Genomic DNA, 22242 nt, shown 5'->3' with positions numbered 1-22242 from the left:
TCTCAATTTAACAGTGAAGAAATCGCAGCAGTTTTTGAAGGAAAAATGCTCATAAACATGCCCGGCTTCTGGTCATCTTTTGAGCCTTGCCTTTGACTTGTATTGTAAAGTATAAAGCGTCTCCACAGTGGAAATTGCCTGAAGAATGGTTAGGTCATGTCTTTTAACAACTTGGCATCATTGGAAACCTGATGTGGTGAAAAGATGCTCAAAATCCTGAACATATGAATAACAAGTCATTTTTTACAAAGAAAAGCAATTGTTCATTCGTTTTCACGCAAGTTTCTCAGCAGATCAAAATCTAAGGCTAGCTTCACACTAGCATTTGGCAGGGCTTCGGATGGCAGCCTTCTTCCTCCGTGAAGCCCCGCCCACTGCCGCGCCTCTTCCTTCAGCTCCGCCTACGTCTGCATGCGTTCTGCGTATTCTATCTTTAACATTGGGTACGCAGGCCACGCAGATGTGTGCAGATGCCTTCACATGCGTCATTTTGAAGCTGTGCCAACCGCAACAAAATCCTAACATGTTGTGTTTGACACAGGTCAGCGCGGCATCAAGATGATGCATGCAGAGGCATCCGCATACATCTGCATGGCCTGCATACCCAATGTTAAAAATAGGGTACGCAGGAAGCATGCAGACGTAGGTGGAGCTAAAGGAAGGGGCGGGGCTTAACAGAGGAAGAAGGCTTTCAACCGCAGCCCTGCCGAACGCTAGTGTGAAGCTTGCCTTAAAAAGGTTGTCCACTACTATAGCATTGATGACCTATCCTCAGGATAGGTCATCAATATTTTATTGTTCGGGGTCCGACACCCAGCTCCCCCGCCAATCAGCTGTTATCGGTGGTGGCGACCGGTGGACAGAAGTACTCACTTACGGAGCTGGCTGTCTCCTGAAAATGGCCACCGCAGGATATTGCACATCCACCTCCTATTTATTTGAAGGGTTAAGGTCAGGTGAGGAAGGAGGCTTTGTGATTATTCGTTCATCTTTAGGGCCTTTACTGGCTAGCCAAGCAGTGAAGTAAGTGAAGTACTTTGACGCATGCATTGGAGCATTGTCCTGCTTGAAAGATGCCAACTTTTCCCTGCACCACTGCGTAAAAAAATTTCTTCTAAAGACTGGCAATAGGTTTGGAAGTTGATTTTGTGTCCATCTTCAACTCTAAAAGGTCCAACTAGTTCACCTTTAATAATTCCAGCCCATAGCAGTACCCCACCACCACCATGATGATGTTTGAGTCGAGGTCTGTGCCCACTACTCTCCCAGCCATGATCCCATTCTGGTTCGTCCAGATACACTTATCTCATCAGTCCATAAAACCTTTGAAAAATCTGTCTTCAGATATTTCTTGGCCCTGTCTTGACATCTCAACTTATGTATCTTGTTCGGCGGTGGTCGGGTTTCAGCCTTCCATACCTTGGCAATGTCTCTGAGCACCTTGTCCTTCTGGGCACTCCAGGGAGGTTGCAGTTCTGGAATATGACAGCACTGGAGGATAATGGGTTTCAATTTGATAATAATTTTTTGTAACTGTTTATTTAAGAAAGTAAAAGTGAGGATTTGTCTTTCTTAGGAGAATATCTATGTGTGCAAATTTATTATTATGCAATTAAATGAACCCGTAAATGTCCAGCTTAAAGGGAATATGTTAGCAGGTTCTTGCTATGGTATCTGAGAGCAGCATGATGTAGGGGCAGGGAACCTGATTATAGCAATGTGTCACTTACTGAGGGTTTAGATGACTAGTCTGTGTATGGGGGCCTTAAAGCTGACCATACACATTAGATGGCTGTTGGCCGAATGATTATTATTATTATTATTTATTTATATAGCACCATTAATTCAATGGTGCTGTACATGAGACGGGGTTACATCAAAATACAAATATCACTTACAGTAAATAAACTAACAATGACAGACTGATACAGAGGGGAGAGGACCCTGCCCTTGCGGGCTTATATTCTACAGGATTAACCCCTTCCCGACCTATGACGCCACGTAGGCGTCATGAAAACCTGTGCCAATCCGACCCATGACGCCTATGTGGCGTCATGGAATGATCGCGTCCCTGCAGAGCGGGTGAAAGGGTTAACTCCAATTTCACCTGATCTGCAGGGACAGGGGGAGTGGTACTTCAGCCCAGGGGGGGTGGCTTCACCCCCCCGTGGATACGATCGCTCTGATTGGCTGTTGAAAGTGAAACTGCCAATCAGAGCGATTTGTAATATTTCACCTAAAAAACTGGTGAAATATTACAATCCAGCCATGGCCGATGCTGCAATATCATCAGCCATGGCTGGAAACACTGATGTGACCCCCCCACACCCCACCGATCGCCCCCCCAAGCCACCGATCTGTGGTCCGCTCCCCTCCGTCTTGTGCTCCGCTCCCCCGTCCTCCTGTCCGCTCCCCCCGTGCTCCTATGCCACCCCCCGTGCTCCGACGCCCCCCCGTGCCCTGATCTCCACCCCCTTATACTTACCGAGGCTCCCGGTGTCCATCCGTCTTCTCCATGGGCGCCGCCATCTTCCAAAATGGCGGGCGCATGCGCAGTGCGCCCGCCGAATCTGCCGGCCAGCAGATTCTTTCCAGGTATAGTTTGATCACTGTGATATAACCTATCACAGTGATCAAAATAAAAAAAATAGTAAATGACCCCCCCCCCCCCCTTTATCACCCCCATAGGTAGGGACAATAATAAAAAAAATAAAATATTTTTTTTTTCTTTTTCCACTAGGGTTAGGGTTAGAACTAGGGTTAGAACTAGGGGTAGTGTTGGGTTAGGGTTAGGGCATGTGCACACAGTGCGGATTTGGCTGCAGATCCGCAGCGGATTGGCCGCGGATCCGCAGCGGATTGGCCGCGGATCCGCTTAGGCTTGTGGTTAGGGTTACGGATAGGGTTAGGGGTGTGTTGGGGTTACAGTTGTGGTTAGGGTTGGGATTAGGGTTAGGATTAGGGCTAGGGTTGGGATTAGGGTTACGGCTGTGTTGGGGTTAGGGTTGTGGTTAGGGGTGTGTTGGGGTTAGGGTTGTGATTAGGGTTATGGCTACAGTTGGGATTAGGATTAGGGGTGTGTTGGGGTTAGTGTTGAAGTTAGAATTGAGGGGTTTCCACTGTTTAGGCACATCAGGGGTCTCCAAACGCGACATGGCGCCACCATTGATTCCAGCCAATCTTGTGTTCAAAAAGTCAAATGGTGCTCCCTCCCTTCCAAGTCCCGACGTGCGCCCAAACAGTGGTTTACCCCCACATATGGGGTACCAGCGTACTCAAGACAAACTGGGCAACAACTATTGGGGTCCAATTTCTCCTGTTACCCTTGCAAAAATAAAAAATTACTTGCTAAAACATAATTTTTGAGGAAAGAACAATTATTTTTTATTTTCACGGCTCTGCGTTATAAACTTCTGTGAAGCACTTGGGGGTTGAAAGTGCTCACCACACATCTAGATAAGTTCCTTGGGGGGTCTAGTTTCCAAAATGGGGTCACTTGTGGGGTGTTTCTACTGTTTAGGCACATCAGGGGCTCTGCAAATGCAACATGACGCCCGCAGACCATTCCATCAAAGTCTGCATTTCAAATGTCACTACTTCCCTTCCGAGCCCTCACGTGCGCCCAAACAGTGGTTTACCCCCACATATGGGGTATCAGCGTACTCAGGAGAAACTGGACAACTTTTGGGGTCAAATTTCTCCTGTTACCCTTGGGAAAATAAAAAATTGCTTGCTAAAACATCTTTTTTGAGGAAAGAAAAATGATTTTTTATTTTCACGGCTCTGCGTTGCAAACTTCTGTGAAGCACTTGGGGGTTGAACGTGCTCACCACACATCTAGATAAGTTCCTTGGGGGGTCTAGTTTCCAAAATGGGGTCACTTGAGGGGAGTTTCTACTGTTTAGGCACATCAGGGGCTCTGCAAACGTAACATGATGCCCGCAGACCATTCTATCAAAGTCTGCATTCCAAAACGTCACTACTTCCCTTCCGAGCCCCGGCATGTGCCCAAACAGTGGTTTACCCCCACATATGGGGTATCAGCATACTCAGGAGAAACTGGACAACAACTTTTGGGGTCAAATTTCTCCTGTTACCCTTGGAAAAATTAAAAAATTCTGGGCTAAAAAAATATTTTTGAGGAAAGGAAACACATTTATTATTTTCACGGCTCTGCGTTATAAACTTCTGTGAAGCACTTGGGGGTTGAACGTGCTCACCACACATCTAGATAAGTTCCCTTGGGGGTCTAGTTTCCAAAATGGGGTCACTTGTGGGGAGTTCCTACTGTTTAGGCACATCAGCGGCTCTGCAAACGCAACCTGACGCCCGCAGAGCATTCCATCAAAGTCTGCATTTCAAAACGTCACTACTTCCCTTCCAAACCCCGACGTGTGCCAAAACAGTGGTTTACCCCCACATGTGGGGTATCAGCGTACTCAGGAGAAACTGGACAACAACTTTTGGGGTCCAATTTTTCCTGTTACCCTTGGGAAAATAAAAAATTGTGGGCTAAAAAAATCATTTTTGAGAAAAGAAAAATTATTTTTTATTTTCATGGCTCTGCGTTATAAACTTCTGTGAAGCACTTGGGGGTTCGAAGTGCTCACCACATATCTAGATTAGTTCCTTGGGAGGTCTAGTTTCCAAAATGGGGTCACTTGTGGGGGAGCTCCAATGTTTAGGCACACGGGGGCTCTCAAAACGCGACATGGTGTCCGCTAAAGATTGGAGCCAATTTTTCATTCAAAAAGTCAAATGGCGCTCCTTCCCTTCCGAGCCCTGCCGTGCGCCCAAACAGTGGTTTACCCCCACATATGAGGTATCAGCGTACTCAGGACAAATTGGACAACATTGTTCGTTGTCCAATTTCTCCTTTTACCCTTGGCAAAATAAAAAAATTGTTGCTAAAAGATCATTTTTGTGACTAAAAAGTTAAATGTTCATTTTTTACTTCCATGTTGCTTCTGCTGCTGTGAAACACCTGAAGGGTTAATAAACTTCTTGAATGTGGTTTTGAGCACCTTGAGGGGTGCAGTTTTTAGAATAGTGTCACTTTTGGGTATTTTCAGCCATATAGAACCCTTAAAATGACTTCAAATGTGAGGTGGTCCCTAAAAAAAATGGTTTTGTAAATTTTGTTGTAAAAATTAGAAATCACTGGTCAAATTTTAACCCTTATAACTTCCTAGCAAAAAAAACAATTTGTTTCCAAAATTGTGCTGATGTAAAGTAGACATGTGGGAAATGTTATTTATTAACTATTTTGTGTCACATAACTCTCTGGTTTAACAGAATAAAAATTCAAAATGTGAAAATTGCGAAATTTTCAAAATTTTCGCCAAATTTCCGTTTTTTTCACAAATAAACTCAGAAATTATCGACCTAAATTTACCACTAACATGAAGCCCAATATGTCACGAAAAAACAATCTCAGAATCGCTAGAATCCGTTGAAGCGTTCCTGAGTTATTACCTCATAAAGGGACACTGGTCAGAATTGCAAAAAACGGCCAGGTCATTAAGGTCAAAATAGGCTGGGTCATGAAGGGGTTAAGGAGACAGTAGGTCGAGGGTTGCAGGAGCTCCGATGGTGTTGAGGTGGCCGTGTGGTCATTACTGGCTGTAAGCTTCTTTGAAGAGATGGGTTTTCAGGTTTCTTTTGAAGGATCCAAATGTGGTGGATAGCTGGATATGTTGGAGCACAGAATTCCAGAGGATGGGGGATATTCGGGAGAAGTCTTGGAGGTGATTGGGTGAAGAGCGAATAAGCGTGGAGGAGAGAAGGAGGTCTTGGGAGGACCGGAGATTACGTGAGGGAAGATATTCAGAGATTAGTTCGGAAATATATGGAGGAGAAAGGTTATGGATGGCTTTGTAGGTCAGTGTTAGTAGTATAAACTGGATACGCTGGGAAATTGGGAGCCAGTGAAGAGATCTGCAAAAAGGGGAAGCAGGAGTGTAGTGAGGAGAGAGATTAATTAGTCAGGCAGCAGAGTTAAGGGCGGACTGGGGGGGTGCGAGAGTGTTAGAAGGTAGGCCATGATGCCATGGAACCCTACATTTGGCTGGGCTCATAGTATCTCGTTTCACGTTGCACTGTAATACTATTGCATTGCATATGCAATTAGATCGCAGGTTCAAGTTCCCAGAAGAACTAATAAAAAAAGAGAAGACAAACAAAATTCTAAAAGTTTAAATCACACCCTTTTTCCCCAAATGGAAATGGAAAAATGAAAAAAAAAATTAATGTAATTTGGTATTGCTACTTGTGTAATTTCCTGAACTAATAAAATATTTAACCCATATGATGAACAATGAAATGAAGAAAAGAATTGAAGTGCTAGAATTGCCATTTTCCCTCCCCAAATAAAAGTGATCAGAACAACGTTTTTACTGTAAAAATGATCTCAATAAACAATCCCTCACTCAGGTCTGTCAATGGAAATTTTAAAACGTTTGGGTTCTCAAAGATGGTGACACAAACCCCAATTTTTTATTTATTTTATGTGCTTTTAGTTTGTCATCACCTGAAAAAAATAAATCCTATATAAGTTTAGTACAGATGCAATAGTACTGACCTAGAAAATCATGTTGCCACATCATTTGCACTGCATAAAAAAATGACATAAAAACAATTGCTAAATTGCAGGGGTTTTTTTTACCAGCCCATGTATTTTTTCCTGTTTTCCAGTACATTGTATGGTAAGATGAATAGTTTAATTCAAAACTACAATTAATCTTGCAAAATAATAACCCCTCATCAATCTATGTCAATTTGAAAATAAGTTATGGCTCTTCGAAGAAGGCAAGGAAAAAAACGAAAGTGTGCAAACAAAAAATCAAGCCAATGTATATCAATGGTGGGATCCAGAGAGTGAGGCGAGGACTGTTTCGCTTCCCATAAGCTTCAGCAGGCCTCCCTGTTAGGCCTGTTGAAGCTTATGGGAAGCGAAACGGTCCTCACCTCTCAGCCTCTGGATCTCTCCCCTCCTATGCCGCTTTTTGTCTGTTTTTATGACTGAGCTATAGAGGAAAGTTTAGTAGCCAGTGAGGGCCTTCTCTATTCTATGCATTTTCTCTGTCTTAGGTTTTCTCATGAGAGCTTGACACGCCACCATGCTTCCTAATAACATTTAACTCGACATTTAACATGCTCCTCAAGCATTATGCAGTACCGATAAACGTTGATTTTTTTTTTTTGTGAAATGAACAAAAAAATTGCCAGTTCCTTTAAGGGGTTAAATATCAAGAAAAAAAGCCCTTTTACCCAGAAAGATTGTAGACCTCAGCTCAAAGAAGAGAAGAAACATCCTTTATGGTAACTTCTTTCCACGTGATTTCCAGTTTTTGCTGGAGGTGCACAAAGCATTGAAACAAATGGGGAAGAAAGCTGTTCTGTTTTATTAAGATATTGGAGAAGTTCATGTGTTCTGTGTTAACACAAGACATAAAGAACACCGCTTTATTGAGAAGAATAACCAGTAGTTCCCATAAAAAAATAACATAGAAAAGCACCAGACCACATTAGAGTCAACATTATGCAAAGTAATAATAACATGTAACAACCCGGACAATGATCCAGAAACAAAAACTCCACAATATTTATTACTCTGACATTTGTTTCATTATTCTGTCTCCTTTAAATCACATATATTGAATCTTAGAAATCTCTTGACATCACACAACATTGTTTTAATTTTAGACCTATAACATTGTAATTATAAAATCCATAATAATACAATTTTCTTCATCATAACCACTGCCTCAGACATGGGCAATATAGATGGGATGTGTGCAAGATTCAGCAGCGAGGTGTCCTCCAGCAGCATCATGGTGACCTGTTGTGTTCCCTATTGCTCATTATAAATGCCTGAACTACTACTTGTAGCCACTAGGTGGTGCTGCAGAGCCTTGAATTTCATTTTGAATTACAACTAAAGGGCAACTGTCACTTCAGATTAACACTATTAACCTGCAGATATGGGGTTAATCTGCAAGGTAGAAGGTGCCCATCAGCCGTACTAAAGGGGCATCACTTAGAAAAAAAACTAACTTCATTTCTCCCAGGAGCCGCCGGCATTCAGTCACAAAGGCACACCAATGTGGGTGCAGTCACTGCTCTCGGCACCATGAGTGGCAGCTGAAAGCACGCCCCGATATTTTCACTGACAGTCAGCTCTGCACTGCTGAGTGTTATTGGGGCTTGAAAACCCACAAGCTTTCAAGCAGAAACCAATTCTGGAAACTATCCTGTTTTGGAGGAGTTTTTCTTCTCCTCCAGCAGTTTTGAAGAGTTTTGATTGGACAGTGCCTAGTTTGGAGACTTTTCCTTGAGGATCTGCTTCAAAGAAGTAACACACTCATTTTTTCCTCCTAATACTTTTTCAAAATCTCTTCAGGGGAAAAAAAAAGCTAAAAAAAACTCCTCATATGAACAGTTAGGCTATATGCACACTGAGTCTTTCCAGGGAAGCCATTTGCCTGAAGGGGCTTCACCGCCGGCGTCTTTTACTCTACATTGTCACGAGAAGGAGCATCTCACTTCTGGTAACAGATTCAGGGTTTCGGAACATAGGACAACATGTACACAGCAGTGTCGGTTTGACATTACTGTGCATGTAGTTAATTTTATGAGACACTTTTGAGCCTCAAGAAGACACCGTGTGCACATAGCCTGAAGTGGATTTGCCATAGAAATGAATATTTTAAAAGAGTTTTTGATGGACTTTCTTTTAGTGTATGTACACACTGATTGTTCTTGCTGAGTATTTGGAGCGGAAACTCCGAATTATTGATAGATTATAATCTATGGTGCGATTCACTTGTCTGTGTTTTTTCAAATGTCTGTTTTTTCCCAGTATCATGGATGGGAAGTGCTAATACAAGTCTATGGGTCTGTGAAAACCACGTCCAGCTCACGGACGCATGGCATCAGTGTACAGTCTGAATTTAACATTGAAAAATACAGAAGGAGGTTTGTACTTTACTGATATTTTAAGGCATTGGGCAGTTAAAGGGATTATCCAACACCTCTTATTCCTGCATTGGGAGGTGGTGGTGACTGCTGCTTGCTCGCCAGGCCTACACTAGTAGGACAGGTGCACGGGACCTGACAAGCAGCCGTCATTACCGCATCAGTAGCGCCTCCGTCTTTAAGTTACTTCTAGTGAAGCCATTTTTAGGGATTGGCAGATGACTCGTACAGTTTTTCCCTAGGGTAGGTAAACTTTGGATAACTAAGGTAAAAGAGTTAAATTATTTTTTGTTTTCTGTAAAATTTCCTAATATGTGCAAGTATTGTACAATTTCTATTCCCCAAGTACCATACTGCAACACTATCACATTAATCATCATGTCATTGTCCCATGCAGGTGCCTGTGATTCTGGCTTTGTTTTTCTCAGCTGCAAAATTCATACTTTTACTTAATGTTGACTTTTTTTTTTAGTTTGTCTTTCTTAACAACTTCTACACCGTAGTTGCCATGTTCGAGTCCTCGGGTGTAAGATCCCTTTTTCGACCACAGATTCTTGTGCGTTTTAGATCTGTTGATATCCGGATGACTTTCTCTTGTGCCAGATGAAGTAGACTGCTATTGCTAGAATTATGATGACAATCACTACTGCAGCAATTATCACAGCAGTGAAATTACGATCATACGAACACACCTCCTCTGCAAAGACAAAACAAATGTCAATCAGCTGCAGGAAAGCACCTCCAAAATACGACTCTACAGTGATAACGTTCAGACCAAAAAATGTATCCATTGGCTCACACAAGCTAATTGATTAGTTATTACTTGGGCACATTGACTATGCTTCTGATTATTAATAGCATTTTATGTGTTTCTTAGATTCAACTATGACATTTGCTTTGGACTGTAAATTAAAAAATCTCACCAATAAACTATGGTAAAAGTCGGAAAATGATGTGAATTATGGATTTCATCCTTTCCAATGCATTTTTTCTTCTATGTTTTTCTTAGGATTCGCAGAAGGACTTAGTTATAGTAATTTGCAGATCTGATCTGGGTCTGCTATGACTAATGACTACTGTGAAGTGCAGCCAAGTACAAATGTTCTTCTGTTCTCAACCTTCACACACTGGGGAGACTCTTCTCGTAACAATTGATTCAGTGAAGATTACTGTTAATAATGACTGACATCTAGATTTTATCTACTGTAATACATATAAAGCTGTGTGTTGACTTCATGCCTGTTGGTTATTTCATGGACAATACACCTGACAGCAAGCCAGAACAGAAAAGCAGAACATGCGACAGCTTATTTTGAATTCATTCACATGATATGTGGTTTTTGTTTCAAAATGGCACTGTGATAATCACAAGTTGTGTAGGGTGAAGAGGAAGTTAATGTTGCAGCAACACATTAAAAAATAAAATAAAAAGCAATGGGGAAGATTTATGAAATGTGTTAAATATCAGCAGCATAAACTTATGCTAGAAAATGTTAAAACACGCCAGGTTATCATGCTGGATGATAAATTGGATGCGTCACAACCTTTGTCTAATTTTATACCATATTTTATACCATTTTGTTTGACGTAGTGCATGGCAATATTTTGCACCAAAATTTACTTACTTTGAAAATTCATGTTAGAATGGCTGTATTATTGTAATATTTTAATATCAGACTAAAAAGCATGAAAAATACCCATTTATTTTAATGTGGATTTTCAAGCTAAGCACTCCAGCCACACCAAGTCTAATAGATCTGCAGACCACTGTCTTGTATGGAGCAGAGGTGCACATGCTCCACTTCCACTCCATTCATTGTCTGGGACTGCTAGCACAGTACTCTACTTTCTCTTGCAGTCCCATGTAATGAAGGAGCCCTTGTCATGTCAGACGCTATTCACACTAGGGCGTCCGACAGACAGCGGTAATTCCACATTCGTCCACTATACGCTCAGTGGCGCCGGCTAGATCTTTATCCAGGTTGCCCAGGGTTAATCTAGCTGGTACTCGGGTTGGAGGCTGGGTCACGCCCACGGCCTTTAAATAGTTTTGCTGGACATTGGGCGTCGCCGATTATAGCTTGTGCCTCGTGCCTAGTGATTCCGGTCTGGAGTGGTGGTCTTGGAGAAGTAATATCGTATCTGGTGGTGTATTATCCTTTGTTATATTTCTCCTTCCTATATTTGTATTTGTTTTGCCCTGGGCACATTATTGTGTTTTCCTGTGTGTCTGCGGCGTGGTGCGTTTTTTAGTTTTCCCTGTCTGTGCTTTCTGTGGGGGTTGGTGTGAGGTCTATTCACTGGGTGGCGGGTGGTGGTTTCAGCATAGGGCTGAAACAGGAGTCAGGGCCAGGCCTGGTGGCCCAGACAAGCACACCGTTAGTGTAAATTCTGGGAGAGGGACAGACAGGGTTTTCCCTAGTCTGAGGGATATCGCAGGGGCCCGGGTAACTAGCCTTAGCCTACCTAGTCTCCCCGTGACAGCCCTGATCTCAGGATTGCTGGGGTTTAGTGATGAGCGAACCTGCTCTGATAACGTCTTATTCGAGCATGCTCGAGTCTTATCCGAGTTTCTTGTAGTGCTCATATATTATGTTCCAGTCCCCGCGGCTGCATGGATTGCAGCTGTTAGGGAATCCCCATGTCTTCAGGCTGTCTAACAGACAATCCCCACGTGTTCAGGCTGTCTATTAGCTGCAAACCATGCAGCCGCGGGGACTGGGACATAACATATGAGCGCTACAAGAAACTTGGATAACATCCGAGCATGCTGGAATAAGACGTTATCCGAGCATGTTTGCCCATCAATACTTGGGTTCCCAGTTGCAAGTCTCCCAGTGATCAGCGAGTTATCCTATATCCTATAAATGAGGGAAAGCTTGTTTTTTTGGGGGGGTGTAACCCATAACTAATGATGGTAGTTTGTCTTGGGAAATCTGGTGACCGATCCCAATATCAACAACTGTCTGCCGGTGGTCCGAGGGAAACTGCTGATTATCTGATGTATGTGGGGGTTCATCACTGTTTCCCAGTGACAGATGCCCAAGAAAACAAAGTTCAGACATGTTGAATTTAATTTTGCCTGTGGGATGCAATCCACTACTATAGTCTTCTGGCAGTTTTTTATCCAAATGAAAGCAGACGGCAAGTGTATAGATGTCAGGGAATAACTGATGTCAGACATTTATCTCTGGTGTATGGCCACCATCATTTTATTCAGAAATAAGGCAATACTTCCATACAATAAACTATTATCAAGAATAAATAACGAGTCATATAATGTACTGTTCTATTCACTTCCCAGTAAGAGTTTTTATAGTTAAAGCATCGGTAAAATAATTACATTCAGATTTCACAACATGAGGCAATAAAGGATTTATAGGATATTATGAATATACTTGTATTTCAACATGTAAGTCATTAATATGTAAATAATATGGAATATGGGGAGAGGAGATCCTCAGTTCACGGCAATGCTGCTAATATCCATGCATGAGAAAAGGCAGTTCATTGGGGGTTTCTTATAAAGATGCACTAAAATAATGACATTGGGCTTTTTGGCTATTGTGTCATGGGTTTCCCATCACAGATCCCCTACTAATCCTATAAAAAAGGAGTAGCAGCGCTGATTCTGTTTTCTGCTGCACAACTGTGCTTTAGTCTCCTAAGGTGCCAAGACCTGCAACACCGCTAAAATCACCGTGAGACCCTGTTCTGTGGTCTCTTGTAGTACATGGACACTGCAAGCAACTGTTGCCTGCCAAGGACATACCAGGGACAATAAGAAAGGCCAAGTCTGCCACTGGTCAGACTGTCCTTGCTATTTCAAGGGTGCTGATTGATACTTGTATCACTACCAGAATAAAATGTAAAATGCCATTTAGTATGTATACATAATATCAAAACCATTACATCATCAAGATATATAACAATCTTAACAAATTAGGAGAAAGTTAACAAAACAATTGTAAATATAATCTAGAATAAAAACAATGAATAGGTTCCCTGCAGTAGATAAATAGTAGTAATACATGTAAATAACAGAGGGTACTTATTTGACATTTTTTTTATAAAAAAAAAGGTAAAAGGCAGAATCGTCTTTCTCAGTGTGACATGATCAGATATGTAAGGACCCACAGCTCTGCTCTCCTCCGCAGGTCACACAGATCTCACTGCTGACACCTACTGTGAGTGCAAGCTGGGAGCAGAGCTATGTGTCATTACAAACACTTCTTTGCATCTATCCCAGCAGTCATCAAATACTGATAGGTGGCACAGATCCAGAGCTGTGAATGTGACATACTATAGCTACTCATGGCACTGACAGTGTGGGGGAGAGCCGCAGTGTGTCACAAACTGCTCTGGATCTGTGCCAGCTGTTTGGGCAGTATTCCCCAATGTCTGGGATAGATGCAGAGAGGTGTTTGTAATGACACGTAGCTCTGCTCTCCTCCCCACTTGTAATCACTGTAGTTGGCAGTGTGATCTGTACATTACATTTCTTACCATATGAAACTGAGACAGATCTGCTTTTCACTGCGGGCATTTTTTCTCCTGTATGATGCTGCTTGTTTATGATTGGCACCACCATACAGGAGACAAAGTAAATCTTCCCCAGAGAAGAATTTCTAATAACGTCCCTTTTGGTTGAAGAAGAATTTAGCATATAAACTTTAAAAGCTTTTTTGTAACGGAGAAGACAAATAAAACAAATACCGTTTCATTCAGTTCTGCGGCCACTATTCCATGATGTGTCCGGTCTAATATGCCTAAACTGGTGAAATGGAACCTGTCAGCTGATTCACGCCGGGCAGCATGAATCAGAGATCGGCACTGTTATTGCAGCCAGGTATATTTATCTCTGCTGTGATGTTTCAGAGAACATAGCTTAAAATGGCATCTTGACCATGTAACTAAGATTACTACTCATGGAAGTATGTGCCCACCTGCTGCTCTCCTCCCCACTCAGCTAGTTTGATAGATCTCACCCTATATAACACTACATGAGTGGGACATAGAGAAGTACTTTAGAACTAGTCTCCGGCTGACATTTTAAAATGTTTTTCCTAGAACATAAATCATTTCATAGTTAAACATACATGGCTACAATAGTGCAGCCAATGTCTGATTCATACGGCCATGGTTCGGACAGTGTGCACCAGCTGAAAAGATATTGTGGTATTTAAAAAAATGCATTTTTTTTCCTCCATACCATTCCACTCTTTTCCATCGGCTTTATATGGTGGTAAACGTCAAGTGAATTAAAGGGGTTATCCCGAACTATTTTATTTTTTTTACAGTGGACCTAAGAACTAACAGGTAACTAAGTAGCTGCCTCTTCTGCTTGCTGCCAATCTCTGCCAGCTCAGAGCAGTCACAGACCGCTCCTTCTGGTGATTCTGCTGACGCCATATCGACAGAGCAGCTGCTTCTCTTTCGCTCTGCTCTCTTGACTGCCGACTAGGCAGCAAAGAGCCGTGATGATTGTGTAAAGGCAGAGAAATCATCTGGACACCCTTCCTGAGGGTTTCTCATGTATTATTGTCTGACCTGCTGCTTTTATGCTTTTATGTGTCTGATTTTATATGAGCTGCTGTTTTCCTGAGCGATTGGAGATGACATGGTTAACTATTAGTCACAGCCCAGGTGGGGAGGAGTTAGGTGGGCATTAGGCATGGAGTTCCCCTTCTAGGCAGTTACTAAGCTAGTTCTGAAGGAGATGAAACCTCCATATTGCAGACCAGCACAGTTCGGAGTTGCGTGTAGAGGAGAGAGATGAGAAATAGCGTGCTGGAGTACTCAGGTAGTAAGTCCTGAAAGCAAGCAACTAAAAGTGTGAGAAGTTCCTACCTACAGCAGGCAAGTGGTCACCTATAGAGTGGAAATTTGCAAAGAAAGTCTGTGTTTGCCAGACCTGAAGGCCTTAGTGAAGAAATATGGGACCGTGCAGGCTGGGACACATTCATATAGGGATGGCAGTTGGGAGACTGACCCTTATATACAAAGACCGTAAGATTGTGTGTGGGAAGTCACAGCGACACATATTGACCTGTGTGACTCTTATACTGACAGGATGAAAGTGCTCAGGGAAATTTGCTGTATAATTGTAATGTCCTTCACAAGCTATGTCAACCGTCAAGATTATACAACTGTTTTTCACAGAAGATAACCTAACAGTGTCATGCCTGCTAACATTTGTATATGTGTTTTACAAGTTCATCCAGTAAAGAAAAATGTATTTTCGTATCCACGTTTCTCTCGTTCATCTGGAAGCCGTTGGGTCCTGGCTGTCACCTAAATTGGCAGTGTGTGGTCTGTAGATGCATAGAAATGAGGTCATAACACACATCCAGTCAGGTAAACTATCATATAGTGTTTGGGGACACTGAAGTAATACTCGTTAGAGTGCTCCCTTACAACCGCCGATGACAGCTGACTCCCCACAGCCTACCTGCAGGAAGCCAGCGGTCAGTCAGCATGATATCTGCAGTTATGCCTCATCACCAAACAGCCCAGAAGAGAAAGAGCTGTTCTGCTGAGGTGAGGCAGCCTAATTGCCAGCAGGAGCAGTCTGTGACCACTAAACGGTGTCAGGTATAACAGACTGGTAGTTAGCAACTACCTGTCTGTTAGTCTCAGAAAACCCCCTTTCAATCTCCTGATCGGCACAGGGTCTAGCGGTGGGAGACCCATCAATCACCAAATTCTCACATATCCTTTTGGATAAGTGATAACTTGTTTTAACCAGAAAATCCCTTTAATCCAAAAAGCTTCTCCCAATAACTTCTCTCTAAGCTATAAAGACTGTCAATTTGTTTGTTACGTTGGTTATGATAAATACTGCAAAGGAAAAATATGCATCCATTACTCCCAGGAGAACAGGCCGGCAGTGCAAGGAGTTAACCAACTGATGAAGTCATCTAGGATAAGTAATGGTGAGACATTCAGATTTGTTCATATCCTGAAATCCGCCGTCTTCTTCTTGTAAGCAGGAACACGACGAGGACTATAAGTATCAGCCCCACAACTGCCAAGGACACACCCACTGGGATTAACAGTTTGTTTCTGTCTGCAAAACAGACTCTTTCTGCAAGTAAAGTCACAGCAGAAATTGGCAGATGAAACGTCACATCTGGAGTAGATTGAGCTGCGCGGTCTCTCATACAACAGCCTGATAACTGTCAGCCACGTCTCCTGGTGTCTGCGACTGCTACATTCAGGGTACTCTCATTGCACACTGTGTCTGCGCACTTAGCCTAAAGTATATGTCGCCAGCTTTTCCCAATGTATACTTTAGGCTGGGGCTTCACAGTGACTTTTTCCACAACACATTTCGCATGGCCAAAGATTGCAGGGTGCAGCGCAATACAACGTTACCAGGACTGTGACAATCAAGTAAAAAAATCTGGTGCGGTTGGATTCTTTATGACTAGCTGCTGTCACGTTACCCACATCGTCACAATGTGACCCCTTTCACCTGTATTGCTCTGCAATGTAGCAGCAACACTTAGAGAACTTTTGCGGCACAATAGTTGTTGAGAGGCCAAAGTTGCCGTGTAGCCCTAGCATTAAAGGGGTTGTCTGGCCTTAGGGTACAGGCCTGCCACCACTCTATGTACCTGCATACTTGTGAATCCTCACAGCTCGCTGTGAGAATTCTCCGGGAGCGGGCGATCATGTGGCCGCAAGTATACGATTTGCATACTTCCGTACAGATTCTGACTGGATGTGTCCGGCCTTGCTCAATTCACTTGCAAGGAGTGAGGCCCCACATGTCTACTCAGCACCGGAGAATGCCGACATAGAGTGACTGCAGACGTGTACCCTAAGGCCAGACAACCCCTTTAATGTTCCATAGGCCATGATTCACCACACGAAGGCCAAAAGTGTGTCAGGCTGGTATATGGCTTTATACCCTTTGTTTCACTGTTGAGGAAAGACTGTATTCTGCACATATACTGAGAGCCACAGCAAAAATCATACACCATGCAGGGTAAGGTTTATATACATATATACAGTACGTCGTCCCTATGGGTGACAGATGCCATCCTGACAGTGGCCATTGTCAGGTGTTTCCTTGCTGAAAGTATACGGCCAACCCTGCACCTAAACACAATTCGCCCTATTTACTGAGCTTTAGGCCTCACGCAGACATTTGTGAGCCATGTACAGGTTCTACTGATAGGGTTCACCTTGTTGCGGTGACACAACTTTCATTCTTTTTAGATTTTACAAAAAGTGTACCCTATGATTTTTAATGTGTTACTATTTACTTGCAGTAGAGCTCTATGCATTGTTTTTATTCTAGGGTGTATTAAATAAAGAAGAAAGATACTATTCGTTACCACCAGCCATGGTGCTAGGCGCGGTACATTTTAACTGCCTCAGCCACACTTGGTCATTACGCGTTTTGGAATTTTCCTCTTAAACATATTTGGGCATGTTACATCTTGCCAGGTAGGTATGAGGCTGCCGTCACACTAGCAGTATTTGGTCAGTATTTTACATCAGTATCTGTAAGCCAAAACCAGGAGTGGGTGATAAATACAGAAGTGGTGCATATGTTTCTATTATAGTTTTCCTCTAATTGTTCCACTCCTGGTCTTGGCTTACAAATACTGAGGTAAAATACTGACCAAATACTGATAGTGTGAGGGCAGCCTGATACCCACCTTGTTATGCTGCTGATAGTTTGCATGCTATTACATGGTCTGGCTGTTGCTACAGTCAAAACCCAACCATAGCTGGCAAATTGCTGCAAGTAAACTCTCAAAGTTGTGCTGGCCTTGACCAACTATGGCTGTGCTTTCAACCACAGCAACAGCCAGACTGTGTGGTTTTTAAAACCAGCTCTGTCCGGCTGTCGTTCCAGACAAAAAAGCAGTTTTGCCAATGACTTCATGTGCACACTACCTGGTGTGACAGGCAAACATGACCTACATGACAGCTTTTGGCGCACAACAGTGATGAGCGAACATGCTCTGGTAAGGTCTTATGCGAGCATGCGCGTGTGGTAAGCGAGTCACTTTGGCGTGCTCAAAAAATATGTTCCAGGCCCAGGCAATCCCTGTATGTGTGCGGCTGATGAACAGCTGACATGAAGGCGCCAGAACTCGACCATATTTTTGGAGCACGCTGAAGTCACTCACTTACCACACGATCATGCTCGCATAACACCTTACCAGAGCATGTTCGCTCATCACTAATGCTAAACTTCAATGTAGAAAACAGAATCAAGATATCTATTTTTTGTACAATTTCAATACCCCCTATCTAAATACATCATAATTTCATAGTATATTCTACCTCTCCTCATGGGTATGTTCACATGTGGCATAATTGCAGCAGATTTTTCGGCACCAAAAACCAAAGTGGCGGCAGGAAAAACGCTGTGTACAATATGTGCATGTTTGCCACATTTTTTGCCTTTTTACATTTTTACTAGCTTTTTTAATTCATTCATTTGAATGTGTGAAAAACGCTGAAAGCATTGTCGTGCTGGAGATGAAAAAAATGCAGCTGGGCTCCAGGAACGCACTAAAAAAAACAAGTAGCGTCTGGATGGGAGTTCTCATTGATTTTGTAACATGCTAGGTATTTTATGCACCAAATATACTGAATAAAATATGCAGCAATAATGCTGCAATTACCTGCGTGTGACCTTACCCTTAGAGTAAAGTTATTCCTGGTGCTTAATACTGCTGTAATTGTGCCCATTCTAGGATTGCCATTCATTTACATAATGTTCATTTTATCCACTCACCTTTGCCAAAGTTTCCATCCTTAATGTCAAAAGCCTGAAGTTTGACCTCTGCCAATACAAGTTCCAAGTTATCTGCCAGCTTTACTGTTGGTGTTCTTTTACATGCCACAGAGTACCCAACATCTGTAGACAGCAGCTTCAGTTTGCCAGAAGTGCCATTCCATCGTCCTTAAAACAATACAGAAACATGATGGCAAGTAAAACAATGTTTCCATGTTTTGGTCTTCAGGGCAAAAAGCATCAGTGTGAGGTATATTATCTTTATTACATTTACGTTCAGGTTAATAGTGTTACCTTTACAGTCTCAGTCTTAAACTGTCTAATATCCTGCTTTCTAGATTTGACAAAAAATGAGCAGGGTCTGTGGTCACTGGACTAAACCTTTGAGAACCTATTTCTATCTGCCAGCATCATTGGTGCCTCTACTGATTAGTAGACTGGGTTGAAAAGTGATGCATGCATGACATTGAGTAGAGTCCACTAATCATAAAAAGTACCAGAATGCCAACAGGTATGAGGAGATTCATGGGCACTAGTCCAGTGGTTACATCGATAGTCCGTGGTCAACGGGCCAGGGCATTTTGAACCTCCTCATATTTGCCAGTATCAGTGGTGCCTCTACTGAATGGTAGGCTGTTTTAGTTGTAGAGTGATGCATGGATGTCATTGAGTTGGGCTCACTAATCATAAGAAGCATCGAATATGCCGGCAGGTAGGAGAAAGTTCACACAACGGTGGTCCAGTGGCTGTAGACTACCGACGTAGCCACTGGACTAGGGTCCTGCAAATCTTTTTGCTCAACTCTACTAGTTTCCAAAAAACCCTGAAACAGTTTTAGAAGTAAGGAGGATTTTCCAACCTAAATAAAAATGGTTATATGGGCCAATAATGATATAAAATAATATGAGAGGCATGCCTCGCTTCAGCACAGGTCGATCCAGTGTTCTCAACTCAGAAGACATGATGTCCCATCCTTTGGTCGTGACCACTGAGGCCTGTTATTGTCTGCTGTGTTCACGTGATTGGGAAGTGGTGTCATCACCTCATTTACCATTTTATTCCATTAACTGCCTTCAGAGAAGTTACTATACTATAGTGCCACTAAATTACAAGTTTGTTCACAATAGACAATAGAATTTAAAGCAGCACTGCAGCGTATCTTTTTATTTGAGCCCTGGAGTGGTGCTGCTAATCTAAGTTCCCTGCCCATAGTCATGTACACACCAGTATATTATGTTATAATATATGCTGCTGCTCCAGTCCCCACCTTCTTGTGACCACAACTTCTGACTGACAAGAAGTGAGTTATAACGGTCACGACATCTCGCTGTAAGTCTATGAGAGCCTCGTTTTAGCCTCCTTTTGGTTCTAATAATTGAGTTGTGACTTCTGGATCTTTCCAGCAAACAATGGAGCGATATGGCAGTGCAGAAACTACTGGAGCGGCACCAATAAAAGATGAAGATGGTGGCAGGTAAGTATACAACGTGAGGCATGGAACTTACATTAGTGACACCATTCCAGGACTGCAATAAAAAAATGCTGGAGTGGTGCTTTAATAACATTTTAATAGTGCCAATAAAGATTTAGTTCATACGCTAGAAGACACCATAAACCATGTTCATCACATTATCCTACCTTCTGAAGCCACATACAGTTGTACAGAAACCTCTTCGATGTAATAAATCTTTTCATCCTGCAAATGAATAATAGTACAATGTGACGAATAAAGAAGTATGACATTCCCTATTCAGATCAATGAGAGCACTTTACTTGTTGCCCTAAACATTTAATGATCGGATGTTTGGCTATAAGGAACCCACATTTGAAGCGGTGGGGTGGCTGCTCATGTTTGCCCCTTTGGATATTCTTAAAGCAACTTATTATTTTCCCTCTAGGCCGAGATCTCCAAACTTCACAACATTGTAGATAAACCACCACTGGTCTAACGTGTGTACCTCCCGAGAAGCTCACTCTGATTGTGAGACCTTGCAATTCTGTCTGTATATACTCCATTTTGTACTTCTTACCATGGTCTTTGTCCACATATATACACTTCAAGCCATACATGAAAAATATTCTAAGAATTAACAGAATGGAAAAAAAAAAGTTAATTGGTGAACTTCAGAGATATTTGTGACCTCTACAAAGAAGTGTTTCAGACAGTTTAGAAATGTCAGTGCCATTATTGCTTCATATTACAGGTACATTTTAACCCCTTTACCCCCAAGGGTGGTTTGCATGTTAATGACCAGACCAATTTTTACAATTCTGACCACTGTCCCTTTATGAGGTTATAACTCTGGAACACTTCAACAGATCCCGGTGAATCTTTTCTCATGACATATTGTACTTCATGACAGTGGTAAAAAAATTTTGATATGACTTGCGTTTATTTGTAAATAAAATGGAAATTTCGCGAAAATTTCGCAATTTTCCAACTTTGAACTTTCATGCCCTTAAATAACACAGATACTGTATGTCACACAAAATACTTAATAAGTAACATTTCCCACATGTCTCCTTTAAAATCAACACAATTTTTTAACCAAAATTTTTTTTTGTTAGGGAGTTACTGTATAAGGGTTAAAAGTTGACCAGCGATTTCTCATTTTTACAAACACCATTTTGTTTAAGGACCACATCACATTTGAAGTCACTTTGAGGGGTCCATATGATAGAAAATACCCCAAAGTGACACCATTCTAAAAACTGCACCCCTCAAGGTGCTCAAAACCACATTCAAGAAGTTTGTTAACCCTTCAGGTGCTTCACAGGAATTTTTGGAATGTTTTTAAAAAAATGAACATTTAACTTTTTTTCACAAACAATTTACTTCAGATCCAATTTGTTTTATTTTCCCAAGGGTAACCGGAGAAATTGGACACCAAAAGTTCTTGTACAATTTTTCCTGTGCACTCTGATACCCCATATGTACCTAAACAGTACAAACCCCCCACAAGTGACCCCATATTGGAAACTAGACCCCCCAAGGAACTTATCTAGATGTGTTGTGAGAACTTTGAACCCCCAAGTGTTTCACTAAAGTTTATAACGCAGAGCCGTGAAAATAAAAAATCATTTTTTTTCCACAAAAATGATTTTTTTAGCCCCAATTTTGTATTTTCACAAGGTTAACAGGAGAAATTGGAACCCAAAAGTTGTTGTCCAATTTGTCCTGAGTACGCTGATACCCCATATTTGGGATAAAACTGCTGTTAGGGCACACGTCGGGGCTCGGAAGTTAAGTAGTAACGTTTTGGAATGCAGACTTTGATGGAATGGTCTTCGGGCTTCATGTTGCATTTGCAGAGCCACTGATGTGGAGAATTTCTACTGTTTAGGCACAAGTGACATCATTTTGTAAACTAGCCCCCCCAAGGAACGTATCTAGAGGTGTTGTGAGAACTTTAAACAAACAAGTGTTTCACTAAAGTTTATAACGCAGAGCCGTGAAAATAAAAAATCATTTTTCCCCCCACAAAAAATGATTTTTTTAGCCC

At 42.1% G+C, this 22242-nt stretch overlaps 1 protein-coding gene across 1 annotated transcript in view; it reads right to left on the bottom strand.

Annotated features, from left to right (window-relative positions):
* Positions 1-7380: 7380 nt before the first annotated feature.
* Positions 7381-22242, bottom strand: part of LAMP3 (lysosomal associated membrane protein 3) — a 43076-nt gene continuing 28214 nt past the window's right edge. The window contains exons 4-6 of the mRNA XM_077290429.1: positions 20378-20435; positions 18740-18907; positions 7381-9673 (exon numbers count right to left, since the gene is read on the bottom strand). Of these exons, the coding sequence (XP_077146544.1) occupies positions 9540-9673; positions 18740-18907; positions 20378-20435 (360 nt within the window). The 3' untranslated portion in view covers positions 7381-9539. The remainder of the gene's footprint in view (positions 9674-18739; positions 18908-20377; positions 20436-22242) is intronic.

This window comes from Ranitomeya variabilis, chromosome 2 (assembly GCF_051348905.1).
Source record: "Ranitomeya variabilis isolate aRanVar5 chromosome 2, aRanVar5.hap1, whole genome shotgun sequence".
Classification (NCBI taxonomy): Eukaryota; Metazoa; Chordata; class Amphibia; order Anura; family Dendrobatidae; genus Ranitomeya; species Ranitomeya variabilis.
The sequence above is the reverse complement of the archived record's forward strand: the minus strand, read 5'-3'. Positions and strand labels throughout refer to the sequence as shown.